Source organism: Triticum aestivum, chromosome 5D, assembly GCF_018294505.1.
Source record: "Triticum aestivum cultivar Chinese Spring chromosome 5D, IWGSC CS RefSeq v2.1, whole genome shotgun sequence".
In the NCBI taxonomy this organism is placed as follows: Eukaryota; Viridiplantae; Streptophyta; class Magnoliopsida; order Poales; family Poaceae; genus Triticum; species Triticum aestivum.
Window position 1 is genome coordinate 98,730,641 of NC_057808.1, and position 16,532 is coordinate 98,747,172.

Genomic DNA, 16,532 nt, shown 5'->3' on the forward strand with positions numbered 1-16,532 from the left:
TTTTGCGGTGCTCTATATCCCAGTGACAGAAGGGGACAAGGCACATATTTGTATTGTTGCTATTAAGGGTAAAACGACGGGGTTTATTCATATTGATTGGGTTTACTTTGTCTACATCATGTCATCTTGCTTAAGGCGTTACTCTCTTTAATACTTAATACCATAGATGCATGCTGGATAGCGGTCGGTTGGTGGAGTAATAGTAGTAGATGCAGGAAGGAGTCGGTATACTTGTCTCGGACGTGATGCCTATATACATGATCATTGCCTTGAATATCGTCATAACTATGCGCTTTTCTATCAATTGCCCAATAGTAATTTGTTCACCCAGCGTATGCTATGTGCTTGAGAGAGAAGCCTCTAGTGAAAACTATGGCCCCCGGGTCTACTTTTATCATATATAAAAACACAAAAATACTTTGTTGCAATTTTCTATTTTATTTTATTTTATTTTACCTTTGCAATTTATCTATTTACCACTACAAGATTTAGTCCTTGCAAGTAACTGCCAAGGGGATTGACAACCCTCTTGATCGCGTTGGGTGCAAGTACGTATTTGCTTTTGTGTGTGCAGGTGCTGTTCATGATGCTTTGTGTGATTCTCCTACTGGATACCCTGGTTCTTAAATGAGGAAAATACTTATATCTACTGTACTGCATCTCCTCTCCTCTTCGGAAATCCCAACATAGCTCACAAGTAGCAGAGAGTCACATGTTTCCTTTGCGAGGGAATAGATCATGTCCCAGCACATTGTGAAAACTACTCTAATGTACTGTTGGCGGCATAACATCAAAGGAAAACCTTGGAAGAAGCCCTTGAAACCAGGTGGAAGTTGAAGGAGTCAACACAGACTCAGGAGGAAACCTTAGCAACTACAGATGATGCCAATGAAAACGAAGCAAGATTGGAAGATCAGTAACCCAAGTACCAGGCGGAATAAGGACTCTAAGAAGGAGAAATAGCTCCCGATCAGCGTGAAGGAGTTGCCACACTCACTGTGGAAGAAGAAGCGTGAACCCCAAAAGAGACAATACGAGATGAAGGAAAGTTGAAAATCTAGACCCCTGGAGAGGAAGAACCGCATTGTGGTTGTGCAGTGTGGAGGAGAAACATCATTGTTCAAGAGATGTAAGAGGAAGCAAAGAGATCTGCAAGGTACCAAAACCGTAGAGTTCGACCCACAAGAAATGGAGATCATGTTGACAGAATGGGACGCAAAGAAGAAGAAAGTCAGACCTTCGAGAAACATGATTTTGGTTGAATGTTTTAGCTGCAAGGAGCACGAACATTTCGCAAAGGACTGCCCACAGAAGTGAAAGGCCCGTATACAGAAAGCTAGCTAACCGATGGAAACCACCTATTGTTCCGAGGATGCATAGAGAGACCAGCATTCAGAGTTGTATATGAGGAAGTCTTTGGACCAGAATCAGAGGTCAACTAGATCTGTGAGAAAGACTTGGTCACCAATGCAAGAACCCAGTACTAAGAACCATAGTGCGCCTCACGCTCAGAAACATAATCAGTGAGAACTCCAGAGGAGGAAGAACCTGAAGCCGTCAACAACACTCGGCACCATTGGAGACCCTTTAGCCAGAGGATGTGTAGTAGTAGATACATCCTTAGAGTTTAGTTAGTAGAAGTAGCAGTCATGATGTAATGGAAGTATGATCAGATATGTATTAGCACAATTATCAAGGAATGAAAGTATTGTTGACCCAAAAAATTTGTATTGACATATACCGTAACCGAGACAAGAGAGACTAAATTGGACACCTCGGTTAGTTCAAAAGGAAAAAAGACTAAATTGGACACATTGGTTAGCTGAAAAGGAAAAAGAGAGGCTGAATTAGACATCTTGGTTAACAAAAAGGAAAAGACACCGAATAGGAAGTATCAAACCCGTTAGACAAACATTAGCCACTACCCTACGGTGAAGTAAACCGAAGGGCAAAATCAATTGGAACCCCTACCAGAGAAGTATTGTTGTTCCACAAGGAAGAACATAGTTAGGACATGGAAGTTAGACCGTTAGGAAACCCCGTTATGGATATTAAGGATTTTAAGGGGATACCTTGCGTTAGGATGTTGTTAACCTCGAGAAACCAAGGATATCAGGAGTACATAACCTCAATCATCCAAAAAGAATGAATGGATGTTGGTTAAAGTGACCAGAACCACCGTGCAACAGGCACCAGAACCCAGATGGTTATATCCGATTTGTCAGGAAGGAAGATGGTGTCAGTAATGGGTATGCCGATGAGTAGAAGCACCATGAAAGACCGAAAAGGATTGTACAAGTGTGACTGAATTTGAGTTACGTGACCTTAAGGATGGCAGAACAAGTTTGTCACATGGAAAACATAATCGCTAAGAAAACGATAGTTGATAGCTGACACTATAGGATTTTGCCATATGAGAGTTGTGACATAAGGTTAGACATCGTCGTCACAAGACCGAAGGAGTTCCAGAAGATCCAGGACCGAAGCATGGAGTAGGAAGGACTTCAAGAACGCTCATAAGGAAGACCGAGTGTTAGGATTACAAAGATTTCCAAACCCCATGATTGGTATTGATTTGGGTACGCCATGAGTTGATCATCATGACGTCTACTCTTATTATTCGCCTTGCTACGAGGAGCGGATATTCTTGAGCGAGACACCTATAGTTGAAAAACAACGTAAGCCAAGAACCTAGGTGGAATACTACGTGACCCCGTACAGGCAACCGTTGCCAAACATATGTCTTATGGTGAGTAAGAGCCCGACAGGACGACCGAAAAGGATCCACATATCGGAAGACCACTACCTAATGAGGAATTGCAAGACTCATGAGTGGAAGTAAGGATAGCAAGGATCACCCAGGACCATAGACGGTGATGTGAATTGATTGTTGGAATTTACCCATGAATCAGATAGGTAGTCAAGGATGGTAGTGTGTTGACATGATGGATACAAGATGGTACTTGCCTAAGGATCTTGAGGTGAAAGACATGCCATTATCAGAGTGAACGATAGGATGGTACAAACAAGAAATTGCCGTAGGGAGGAGAATGACATATATGATGGTACGAGCACAACTAGAATTACAAGGACGATTGAACCACTGAGACAGAAGAACGGAAGACTTATCAAGCCGGTAGATGATACCATAATTATAAAATATGAAGTGACCACCAGTATAAGCACCCAAGGGGTAAGAAGTCACATGAGGCCCCAACCTTAATCTCTTTTAAGGGTGATAGCAACCTACAACACAAGAGACCTAGAGAAATAAGGATAGTTCCGGGAGGCATCGCACACCTCAACCAGACCCCGGTAATAGGGAAGCCTTGAGAAATAGAGCTACCAGCCATAAAATTATCTTGAAGACAGTAAAAATTGCTAAAGATTGAAGGACCCAAGGATGCAAGAGATATTGACTTTGCTCAGACAACATACCCTTGACATGGAAATGGAATTTAAGAGAACCCCAAACCCCGACCTTTCTTTCTAGCCTTTCCAGATCTCGGGACGAGATCTCTTTCAAGGGTGGTAGTTTATTACATCCCCAATTTTTCCCAAATCTGGTATGTTAAAAATTTCATAAAGAATTATTTTTTTCTAGGAAATGCCTGTGGTTGCCTAGTAATGCTTATGATTGACTTTGAATTGTTTGATTGTTTGCCTAGGAGGATGAAAATCCAAAAGCAACCAGAGAAAGCCCTAGCAAGCTTTGGTATGAACCAATGTTGAGGATATTGCTTATCGTTAGCGTCTCGGTCAGCCGGGATTAGAGATTAATCAGAAATCGGTCGATTAATTGATTTTATCGGTCGACTATTAATTGGCCATTTTGCAAATTTTAGGTTCACAATACTAAAATATGCTATATTCAACACCAAAACAATAGTGCACAGAAGTGTTACCTTGATTCCTAGCCTTTGAATCCTCATATAATGACAAACTAAATAGGACAATAGTACATATTGCATAACTAGGCCCACAAAACACAAATAAACATAGTTTTTGCAAACATAATGTTTGGAATAGGTGCGATATATCGGTAGATTCCTGATAAATCGCTTGTCAGAGTGATAATTGGCCCAAATGATAAACGGTGAAGATAAGAAATAATCTTATCGTTCACCCCATGAGTAGCGATAAATCGGACGATAAATCGCTGAATCGGAAGATTTTTTGAATAGTGGTACGAACCCAACCATTGAGAGTATTATTTGGGTAAAAGTTTTCTTGATAAGCCCCAAGTAATATTCAAAGCCAATTAAATTCCCAAAAGGACTGAGTTGGATTCATTGAAAACAAAAAATCAAAAGAGAATTATTAAAAATGGTTTTGCATTTTTTTGGCAGGAAATGAAAGTCCACGGGTCCAAAAGATGACCTTGACCCTCTTCCTATTTTCTAAAACGAATTTGAAACATATTTGGTTTTGAAACCCAATTCAAATTCAAAAGGGAAAATATAAGTGCAGTGACCCAGCCAGGAAGAAAAGCGAGACCTCGAATCAAGGTGTGCTGGGCAAATTATTCTGCAGCTCACGATACCTGGAAATAGCCTTCGTTATTCATTGGAGGTACCTTGCTCTGACGGCTTGGGGTCAAGCTGCTCCTCAATGCAGTGACCTAGGCCTGGCAGACGGCCCAAGGCTTCTCGCCGTTGTTGACAACTAGACCGGTCCTGGCGTGCGACTTGTGCCAAGAAAGGACCTGGACCAGTAGAAGATAAATAGGTGCTCCCATGGTGAACAGTAAATTCAAAAGAAAAATACTAAAAAATTAAAAAATCTATCTTTATTGCATGGAAAAAGCTTAGGTGCGCGAGGTCCGCTCCAATTCTTAGCTCATTTGGACACCTTAGTAGCTCTTGGCGAAAATGACAAATTTGGGGTTGTGAAATAGTTTACTGTTCATCTACTGTTCTAACTCGATTTGTCTTTTTTGCGGAGAGCTACTCATAGGTCCAAATGATCTAAATTTGGAGCGGACTTCACGCACCAAATCATCTTCCATGCAAAAAAAAGGATTTGTTTATTTTGTTAGTATTTATTTTGAATTTTCTCTTGACCGGGTGTAGATGAGTTCAGGCTCAGAAATGGATATTCGTAATATAGATTACATTTGATATTACGTGTAAATTTGATCCGAGGTCATCTATACGAATATAAAAAGACCCAATGGGGCACATCCAATTAATTTCGACCATCAAACCATGTCAATTCAACGACCTAGATTGCTTTAATGTCGAGCGTTCAACACGTTTAGCGTGCAGTTAATTTCATACCAAATATAATACTAATTATATAATAACACGCAAATAATATCCTACTTAATATCCGCATGCATTTAATATACTTCCAAATTAACGTGCATTACACGTACATATTGACTAGTTTTCTTGAAAAAGTTGCTTAAATATTTCGGTTCTTGTTTGCCAATAACACGATGAAACAGCGGTCCGACCGATGTAAACCTGAACCAGCAGTCTTATTTTTTATTCTTCTTAGGTTCAACACGTCTCGCAAACAAATTATACAAAATCTGAAAGGAAGAAATAAAATGGAAGGAAAGAAACAAAATGGATGTGGCTGGTTAGATTGGAAATCAAACAAATCGCATTGAATTACAACTAAAATCACAGTAACAAAGAAAACATAATGATGAAAAGGCAACAGCACGTAAGAATGAGTCAGGTGTGGAACCTGTCCAGAAGCCATGGTTGCAATTGGGTGTAACGCACACGGCCCCGAGCATTTCCAACCCGAAAATCCCAGACGAATGAGCACTGCGAACCTACAAGGAAGGTGGACCGTACCGGCGCTGAGGCAGTCGCACAGCATAATCTCGCCGACGGCAGATTACAATTGATTTGCCGGTTCGTTTTTTTTTCTTTCACTTTTTAGTACATTTCCGTAACCCACCTACCTGTCAGTAATTCATATTCCTACCCTAAAAATAAACCCAAATGCTACCTACCACCACCCTCTCCTCTTCCTCTAAAGCCTAGGCGGCGTCGACAAAATTGCGTCGGCGTGGACAGTGTGGGTGCGGAGATCGGCGGGGGTGCCGGTAGTAACCAAGAAGAGGCCTCCTTCCCCCTCAACTTCTCCGAGCGACTCCCCCCCCCCCCCCCCCCCCCCCCGCCCCGTGTCGCTCCCCCGCGGGGCGGCCCGGGCACGAGAGCCCCTCCCCGCCGCCGGGCAAAGCCCGCGCGGCGTGAGCGGCGGCGGACCTCTTCCTCCCTCTCGCCTGGAGCATGAGCTGCGCGGGGCTGCTCAACTGGGCCGAGGGGCGCGAGCACAGCGCGGCGCGCTCTGGTGGCTGGGCATCGCACCCTGATGCGCTGGAGGCTGGGCGGCACGCGCTTCGTGGAGGGCCGCCGTTTCCGCGTTGGTCGGCGCCTTGCGGGCTCCCGCGGATCTGGTGCGCCGCGGTTGCGGCGTGGGCAGGGCTGTCCACTGGGCGCGGGGCTGCGCGATGGCGTGCGCGGGAGTTGCGGGAGAGCTGAGCTCCCGGGCGTGGCGAGCAGGTGGCGTTCCCGATCTGGACGGACCTGTTCGCGTGTTGGGCCTCCCCGGTGCAGATCTGGCGGGGTGGCCGGCCGGCGACCTCCTGTGGGCGCGTCCTGGGGGTGAGATGTCTAGCAGCGCTCGGGCGCCATGGAGGTGATCTGCTGGAAGAGCTGGCTGGGTCCTGGGTTTGGGCGGGTGAGGCTGCCGGCGAAAGCCGTACTCCGGCTGCGGCCGGAGCCGTCGATGGCGGTGCCTACGGGCTCCGTCCCCTTGTTGGAGGCATCGATGTTGCAGTCCTCTCCTTCCCTTGCTCGACATGCTTCAGGGGAAACCCTAGATCTGGTCTCCCGGGTCGGATGATGACGACGCCATTGGCTATGCCCGGCATCGTGTTTCCTCTCGAGGACATCGTCTTGGAGCTAGACTCGGTCAGAGGGACTAAGTGTTCGTGGAGGTGGTTGGCGACGGCTTATGTGACATCTCCATGAGAGCAGCAGAAGCACCCTTCACATGCAAGGTGCGCTAGGCAAGTTATGTTTGCCAATCTCGTGGGATTGAAGCGGCATGTGTTTGCTCTTTCGGACATAGCGTTCCTCTTCGATGTCGTCGAGTTTTGTGGAGATGCTTGTGGCAGCCTGGATTGACATGACGGTTTTTGGTGTGCACTTTGGTAGCAGCGAAGGCGCTCGAGTACCCGGCCGGGTGTGTTGTGGGGTGTTTGCCTTTCTGGCGTGTTGTATGTTTTGTGGTTGTTTTGTGGTGCTTGGCGTTGCTTAGGTTTTCGCCTGGTTTCCCTTGATAAACCGAGCAATCATTTCTTTCTTCTTTTTTAGCACTCGTCTTATGCGGTGCATTCCTCCTCTGGGGGTGTTACTTGTAATACCTCTTCTGATCAATGAATTTGGTAGCTCTCCTGCCAACATTCTAAAAAAAAAAACTTCTCCGAGCGACTCTGGGGATTCAGCCATGTCCATCACGACGGACGAGGACCACGCCGGATGGACATTCGGCGACAGCGCCAGCGGCAGTGACGAGGAAGAGGAATGTAAGACAAACCCCGTAATCGATATTTCACTTGATTTGTGTTTCCTCGCGGCTTTGCTTAGTTATGGATCATTGCTCCCGATTTAACATACAGCAAAGAGAAAAATAATTCAGAAACAATAATAACATCTTGCTGAATTAGTTATACAGACTTGCCCTATAATTGAAAATAAAATCGTGTTTTTGAACATGAGGTCCGTGCTTAACTTGAAGATATTGGGCACACACCCTTAATATGAATGTGGATTTTTTTTTTCAGGTATACTGAGTGTAGCCTAGTCAATCACAGTTGGTTTCTCTGCAATGCTTTCTGTAGTGATTCATCTAGGGATTTTTAGCCTTGTACATTTAGCTTCCATGTCAGTAAGGGATGTACGGATTGTGCAAGTCCACATCCTAGACAAAGTTCTTACTTGATTTCACTATTTCGATGATTTTGCATGTAGGGACAAACCGACCTTTTACAGTTGACGATTTTCCAAGGGTTAGTTATGACCGTGGTGAACAGACTTATAGAATCTATGCGAATCCTGATTTTCTTCTTCGTGGCCCTGCGCCACTCTCTCTTTTCCGTGCATACAATGACCCCCTTGTTGATAAAGAGAGGGATTGGTTTTGTGAAGAGTATGAACTCCATGACGAGTCTGAAAGTACGTTTCTGTTGTTAAATAATCTACTACTTTCTGTTGCCGCGCTGCCATACATCATATTATCCTCTGTCACTGATTATGTAGTATCTTTTTTTACCCCAATTATATAGTATCTCAGTATAATTGCACGGTTCATCTATTGAATATGCAGTCACTGTTAACGATGTTGGGATCAATGATTGCTCAAATAGCTGTGATCGATCTACAATGGTCTTGGTGCAGTTCTTTGATCTTAAAATCGTTGGCTATCACCATACCCAGCCTGGACCTGCCAAAATATTTGGTTTTTTCGCAGCACGGGATCGGATCAAACCCCTGCGCAACTATGTCTACAAGCGCGAGATTGATAATTATGAAGCTGTGGCTGTGAATCGGAAAATGGTAATTTGGTTTACAGGCTTGCAACTTTCTGCTCGGACCTTTTTTCGTTCTGAAAGTATAAGATAATTGCATCATGTCAATTGTCAAAGCTCCAGATAGGCATTGTTTTTGTAAGTTTGTGATAAACATCTTAACAGGCCCTGGAATTAGTTTATTTCCTCGCATAATCCGTGCTGCAACAAACTAGTTGAGTTAGAGGGCCACCACCCCACCCTGAATTCACATGAGGTGCAGTTTCAGTGCTACTAGGCATGAGGAGGAGGAGGAACAAGTTAGCCTTGATGGGCAGGTGGTACCTCAAAATGACACTTTTCGATATTTGGAGTCAGTGCTGTAGAAGGATGGTGATATCGATGAAGATGTCCTTCATCATCAGGAGGACACCTTTCGATATTTGGGGTCAATGCTGCAGAAGGATGGTGATATCTATAAAGATGTGAGCCATCAAGCTTCTGGCGTTCTCTGTCATAACAGAGTGCCACAAAAGCTAAAAGGCAGGTTCTGTAGGATGGCGATTTGACTTACGATGTTATATGGCGCTGAATGTTGGCCAACTAAAAGGCGACATGTCCAATAGCTAGCTGTAGCAGAGATGCGCATGTTGAGATGGATATGTGGTCACGCAAGAAAGGGTCGATGATCATGTACAACATCGTCTGAGATGGTTTGCGCATGTACAACGCAGGCCTCCAAAAGCGCTAGTGGTGCGTAGCAGACAGTTAAGGCATGTTGATAATCTTAAGAGTGGTCGGGGTAGACCAAACTTGACAAGGGAGGAGTCCGTAAAAAGTGGAAGCTAGCTGTCCACCTGCCAGAACCATGACTTGGTTTCGATATCTTATGGGTTTCAACTCTAGCCTACCCCAACTTGCTTGTGACCGAAAGGATTTGTTGTTGTTGCTATTCCTTGTTCATAGGAAAAGTAGGGGAAAGCATAGAATAGGACATTTTCATTTGGTGACACTATTCATCCATTTGGTTCAAATGAAGGACACATAGGAAAATGAAGGGATTTTCACATTTGGATTGAGTTTCAAAGGAAAAACAAAGGCATTTTACAATCTACTCAAGCCTCTTTTATGCTTTGATATGTAGAAAGAGCAAGGCAAATTCCATAGGTTAACCATTTAATCTTACCTTGGGAGAATCTACTACAGACATAATCTAGTTACTGAAAATTAAATAAAGTAAATGACAATATTCTTCTCTTCTTTATTGATACAGGGGGTCAGCCACTTTATATAATAGACAAGACTTGACCAACAAGCCGGTAAATGTAGTCGAACTCTAATACAGTCTCTAAACTACTGGACTCTTTCCTAACAAAGTTGCTTAATCAACTTGGACTCTAATTAAGGGATAATACTCCATGTCGGATGGGCCGGACCACATAACTACCGAACTCATGCTTTAGCCAATTCATCTAGAATTCCAAACAAGAGATCTCGAGTTTGACCCTACTAACATAGTGTTAAAAATAATGATATTTGTGGCCTACATTGATCCCAGGCTAAGGGCTAAACCAACCTAGATGTGGAGGGGAGTGTTAAAATATGTTGCCCACCTCTCTCCATCAGTTCAGACTTTTGGATAAATTGGCTGGAGCATGAACACGATATGACATTTCCCCTTCCCTTGAAAAACAACTTGTTTGCAAGTTGTCGGTTGTCAATTGCCTCCCAAGGGACCTTGGGTGCTACCAGTTGTGGTGGTCGTAGTCGTTAGCCTCGATGAATAAGAGCCGCGTGCACCAATGACCATGAACATAAATCTCGTTGCAGTTGAAGCAAAGGCCCTGGCAACGATGTCCTGCCAACTCAGGGGTGAGGCGCCGAACCTGCCATCGCGGGGTTGGCCCTGGAGTGGTTGACAACCGAACAAGTGCTAGCAGTGCTGGCGGGGAAGGTATTTTGGCTGCATTCACCCCGGGAGAATCGGAGTGGCACGAGGGACTTATAGGCCCAGAAAAGCTCGTCTGGTGATCTTGGAGTAAAATGTCGTTGTTCATAGGCCTTGGCAAAGGAGATGAGGGTGTGGAGGCCAGATAGTCGTACTGTGTTCCAGCTCGACAGGATCCCCATTGGAGATGTACCGAAAGTTCTTTGGCATGCCTCTCTCATCCTCAATGATCATGTTGTGCAAGATGATGGAACATGTCATTATTTTCCATAGAACCTCTGGCTTCCAATACTCGGAATAATGGCAAAGCGCTTTTGAAGCACACCGAAAGCTTTCTCAACATCCTTTCTTTTGGACTCTTGACGCATTGCATAGTGGGATATCTTGTTGCCTTTAGGATGCTAGATTGTCTTCACCAAATGTGGCCCATGGAGGATAGATGACATTTGCAAGGTAGTAGCCCATCGCGTACTGACGGCCATTGATAACATAGTTGCAAGGAGGAGCATCTCTGGCAACAAGCCTTGCGTACAATGCTGATCTAGAAAGCACATTCAAGTCATTATGAGAGCCATGCAAGACAAAAAAAAGAATGTCAAATCCATAGATCCTCCGATGCAACTGCCTCAAGAATGATGGTTGGATCTTTGGAGTGCCCTTTGTACCGACCTCTCAATCCCGTAGGACAATTCTTCCATGTGCAATGCATGCAATCAATTGATCCAAGCATCCTTGGCAATCCTCGTTCTTCACTCAATCCAAGAGTCTCTACTCTTTACTCAACCCAAGAGTCTCCGTGTCTTCATCATTGGGTACCCTCAAGTACTCTGGTCCATGGATCTCAATGACGGCTTGTGTGCATCTTCGAACGGCCTCTAGGATAGAATCTTCCCCAATGCGGACATAGTTATCAATGGCGTCTACCGAACACCCATAGTCAAGCACTAGAACAACCACGACGCACTTCATCAATGGGCTTGCACATATCTCTCCCGATGCATTTCTCATATGTGTAAACCATGGATCGTGCTCCTCAGCAACTTTTGCAATGCTGAGAAAGAGACTTTGGTGCATCCAAAATCGCCGGCGAAAATACTTCTCTGGATAGGTTGAATTGGGTGCAAAGTAATCGTTCATAAGCTTGGCATGGCCTTTTGCTCTATTCCGATTGGGTGCAAAGTAATGCCGTGGCCGAACTCCGGCTTTTAGAATTTCACCAGTGTGGTCGTGATTTCGAGCCTCCTAACTCATCCTTGGGTGCTCTACGGCATCTCGGTCGTCCGCCGGTTCTGATTTGGACAAAACCGAGCTCGGTGGTGGCCTTTTTCATCCACGAGAGTGTGGCGGTTAAGGCAGCGGTGAAGATATGGGGTGGTTCTGGCTACAGCGCCAGCGGCAAGCTAATCTAACTTGGCCCAAGAGGAGCGAGTGCGGTGGCCGGCGGGGGAAAGGAAATCGGCGGAGATGACACAGGGGTGGAGAGTGTCGAGTGATATGGAGGAGCCGCACGAGAGGTATTTTCGTTGATAAGACGACAAGCTGCCTAATTTTTTTTGAGGAGTTAAACCGGCTGAGGGTTCTGCTAGGTGTGGCTTAACTCCTCAAAAGGTAATATTTTGAGTTGAACACTTTTGAAGGTTTGGCTAGAGATGCTCCAAGGATAGCATGGGAAGGCCACGGAGTCCACAGAGGCAGGGGATCGGCACAACGAAGTTGAGCATGCAACTTTTGCCAAGGTAGATAGGAAACTTCAACTTGGCAAGGCCGAACTCACCAACTTCGCCAGGGCACGACACATGCATCAACCAGACGAAGCCAGCCCTACCAACTTTGCTAAGGCACAAGGGGCGTGTTTGGTTACATTGCCGATTCAGCCTGGCCCGGCGAGCCTGGCTCTATTGAGCCGGTTTGAGGGGATGCAGGCCAAAAAAACCCAGATGCACATAGTTTGGTTGCCTGCATGCCCCTAGTTGCATGAGACAACCATTTTCGACCCGGCGTTTGGTTGCCCGCATTGCATTAGGCGCACATATGACATGGTGTTTGGTTGCAACCTGCATAAGGTGTTGTCACCACTTCTAACTAGTGGCGAGCTTACCACATAGAATCTGAACATGTAGCGCCATCTACTTAAACAAATGACAGTTCATCCTAACTACTATCAAATGACAGTTCAAATTATTAAGAGCCATTGGCTTAATAGGGGATAGTTCATCGGTGTTGCTGCTACCAGATCTTCATCTTCCTCTCCTCTTCTACTTCTGCTTCTGTTGCTGCTTCTGCTGCTGCTGCTGCTTCTTGTTCTTCTTCCATCTTCAAATCCTGCACTGACCTCTGTTAAGCCACATCGCCTCTGCCCACTCCAACCTTTTGTTCTTCCAAGCGTCATTGTCAAATGCCTCCAGACCATGGCCGGAGCTAACAACATCGTCAGGCACGTGTTCATCAAAGCCCCACTGGAGGATCCAGTTATGCAGAGTGCAACAAGCAAGAACTAGCTTAACCTGAGTGGAGTATGGGTGGAATGGCTTCTGATCCAGGATCTTGAACCTATTCTTCAGAGCTCCAAATGCCCTCTCAACAGTTACTCTAAGGTTGGAGTGTCTGAGATTAAACAATTCCTGTGCAGTCTTAGGATAGTTCCTACCAGAGAACTCGTTGAGATGGTACCTTGTTTTCTTGAAGGGTGGAAGAATACCCGGCCGACATGCATAGCCAGCATCTCCAAGGTAGAACTTGTCGTCGGGGATGTTGATCCCATCAGGTCGACTCATGCTGTCAGTGAGAATGTTAGCATCATGCGCTGACCCCTCCCAGCCAGCCAACACATATGTGAACTTCAGATCAAAGTCAATAGCAGCAAGCACATTCTGGCTTGTGTAGTGCTTCCTCCCCATGTATGCTGCAGACTGTGACCTAGAAACTCTGGCAGTGACATGAGTACCATCTATTGCCCCAATGCAATCCTGAAAATGGCATCACAAGCCTGTGTTAGTGCTCAACTTGAACAATACAAGCATATCAAGCCATGAAAAGTGTATATTGTCAATGCTCACCTTGAAGTATGGATACCATCTTGGGCTTCCGCGAATCTTGGGTGGAGTCTGGCCAGATGGTCTCCTGACCATCTCTCCTCTAAGCTCCCCAACAGTATAAAGCACTTGCTTGAAGTACCTAGAGATGGTCTCCATTGATCTCCTGAACGTGTTGTAAATGACCCTGAACCTCTGGTTATGGCCAACAACATGGAGGAACATGGCCACTTGCTCTTCGACACTGGTGTTGATGCTATCTTGTAACATCCCCCTGCTCCTGAAGGTCTCGACAAGCCTGGCAAATGGTGCTCTTTTCATTCTAAGCATCCACAGAGCCTCGACGTCATTGCAGTTGTAGATGTAGTTCAGATTTTGGATCTCTCCTGTTCTCGGGGAAACAATGGACCATAGCGGATCAAAGGTCTCCCAGCACGACGCACAGCTCTCTGGTGCATGAACATGACCCATGCCTGAATCACACTAATCAGTGCTGCTACCTGGATTATCAGCCTCATCCGTGCGTTCATAACCTAGTCGACCTCGACGGTTCGTTCAGTGGGAAATCGATCCTACACCTATCTTATCGGCCTAACCACTGAGCTAACAAAGGGGGGAGGGGGTGCTGCTTACCGGCATCAGAAACGAGGATGGCGTAGGGGGAGCCATGGCACAGACTAGGTCGACCAGACGGTGGCCAACAGCAAGGGCAGCACCTGATCCGCCGCAAACGCCGCCGCCTCTTCCGCCGCCGCCGCCTATAGCGCAGATTTGAAATCGCAGCCGCCGCCGGTGGTGAGGCAGTAGGGAAGAAAGGGGGGCAGTGGCTATGGGTGAGCGAGTGAAAGGGAGGTGAGGCTAATTTGGCGCCGGGACGGCGCGCCAGATTTCCATCTCCCACCATCCCCCTCGCCCTCGCCTCGCTCCCGACCATGCGACCTCGCGCCGCACTCAGCCTGGCTCGCGAGAAACTGCCGATCCGAGCGTTTCCAGCGAGCCAGGCTCTGGGCTGCTTTGAGGAGCGTGCGATGCAGGCCCAACAGGAAAACCAGGCAACCAAACAGGCCTCTCCCTTCCTGCGCGGGCCTGGTTGGACTCGATGCGGGCAACCAAACACGCCCAAGATAGACCAGATTGGCCTGGCAAAGCTGACCCTGCCAACTTCGTCAAGGCATGGGGCTACATGCCTTTGAGGGTATGCTCGTGAATGTTCCTTTAGGGTTACGCTTAGTGAGCGGGATCTCTATAATAGCAAAGCGGGTCAGCACATTTTGCGAAAACTAATATAAAGAGAGAATAGAAAAGGGTGATCCCATCTACAATGTTTTTGGCGAGTTATCCGTAGACCGTTCAGAATGCCATCACCGTCAAGGTTGGTACACACCCTTGCACCCTTGGTGAGGCCATAGGTTGAACAGAGGGGGTATCTCAGTTTAATTATGTCGGATGTTCTCGGTGACAAAATTAATAATCTGCAGTCTAATGGTAAAATGAAAATCTCATCATCAGTTTTAAAGAGATCATTTTTCTTTCATTTCCATACACATGTAATTTAGCTAACCGTTGATCCTAATTGGCAGGGTACTGCACGTTTATCACTGGGAAGCCCTGCTCGAGGTATCAATATGACAGACCATGTGTTGTTCGAATTCAAACTTTGCATACGGATTGAAGGCCAACCAGACGAGGGGCCAAAAGAGGAGCTTCTAATTGAAGGATGTACTGAGTTGAGCAATATGTTCAGACCATCATTTGTTGAAACCCAACGTCTTTATGGAGAGAAGTGTGGATTGGACCTGAAGTTTGCCGTACTGAACAGCGCAGTTCAAGCAAAGATTGATGTTGAGATAGTTTACGCTCCTGCATGTGGCCTTATTCTGAATCTGTATGCCAAGACGAGTGGCTTCGGGAATATTATCCGCCTGTTTCGTGGACGTTCAAAAGCCGGTGGTAGATTCAGTTCTGTTGTGGGGGTTTTGATAGATAGCTACCTTGATGTTTGCGTTGAAGGGTCTTCCAGAGAGGGTCTTTGTCAGAGGTCGCCTCAAGACGGTTGTGGTCTTGATCAGAAGCTGCCCTGTTATACCTGGACAGGCAGATTTGATGCATGCTATCGTGGAACAGTGGTTGAAAAGGTGAAGTTTGATAAATTCACTACGATTTCAGTGAAAGTGACTTGGAGTATGGTCGATGAAGAATGGCGCATCCGATATGCTTAGAACGGAGCTTCTATGTTCCGGTAAGAAAAGAACTTCTATTCTAGTGTAAGCACAAAAAGGATTTGTTGCTGCGCTGCAAAACTATTTGCTACTAGTATAGTGTCTTATACTCTGTTAAATGTGAGATATTCTTTAAAACTGATAAGTGAGAGAAACTAAACTCTACTACATTTGTTTAAACGTAATCTTGTAAGTTCAACACATCAGATCTCCCATTTCCTGTGGAGTTGACAACTATAAGTAACCATGACTAGGCAGAAATATGGATGTCTTATTTTTTTTTAGAAACTGGCACTATGCTTGTTAGATGAGATCTCACATGAATATACATGTACCAGGGGCAGAAGAAAGCGGAGTACAATATATATCTGACCAAGTATGGGTGGTTTGCTGAGAGTCAATTGCAAGAAACCACCACATTTGCGGCTAGGTTTGCGGAAAACCACCAAGTCGTTAATCTGTTGCAGAAAACACCGTGATTTCACTAAACTCCTTGCAAAAAGCACTGATCGGGTGATTTGGCCCGTTTGATCACTTTCTTGCAAGTGGGACCAGATTGTAAGGAGGTGTCTTAGCAAAAATATTACATACACACCCCTAGATCTTAAAATAGCAAGCAATCAACCCCTCCTCCCGATCCCCTGCTCCCAATCCAATCGGGAGGAGGCAACCGCCGCGCGCCCTCGCAGCTGACCATGCCGCCCCCGCCGGCTCCCGCCGCCGCCGGAAGCCCACCTACCGCCCTCCGTCCATGGCGCGGACGCCCTGAGCCGCCGTGCGCAATCCAGTCCCTCCCCTTC

The 16,532-nt window shown here is 46.0% G+C and overlaps 1 protein-coding gene across 1 annotated transcript; it reads left to right on the top strand.

Moving 5' to 3' along the window:
* Nucleotides 1–5,808: 5,808 nt before the first annotated feature.
* LOC123120316 (uncharacterized) lies at nucleotides 5,809–15,732 on the top strand. The gene is made up of 3 exons (XM_044540289.1): nucleotides 5,809–8,201; nucleotides 8,353–8,582; nucleotides 15,094–15,732. Exons 1-3 carry the CDS (start codon nucleotides 7,982–7,984, stop codon nucleotides 15,730–15,732), a joined length of 1,089 nt encoding a protein of 362 aa, XP_044396224.1. The 5' UTR covers nucleotides 5,809–7,981.
* The last annotated feature ends 800 nt before the right edge of the window (nucleotides 15,733–16,532 follow it).

Bases quoted from the DNA above. Each gene is read 5' to 3' on its own strand.
- LOC123120316 (XM_044540289.1), top strand. From the start codon at position 7,982: ATGATTTTGCATGTAGGGACAAACCGACCTTTTACAGTTGACGATTTT. The intron at 8,202-8,352 runs GTACGTTTCTGT...TTGAATATGCAG, and splicing joins ACTCCATGACGAGTCTGAAA to TCACTGTTAACGATGTTGGG. The intron at 8,583-15,093 runs GTAATTTGGTTT...CCTAATTGGCAG, and splicing joins TGGCTGTGAATCGGAAAATG to GGTACTGCACGTTTATCACT.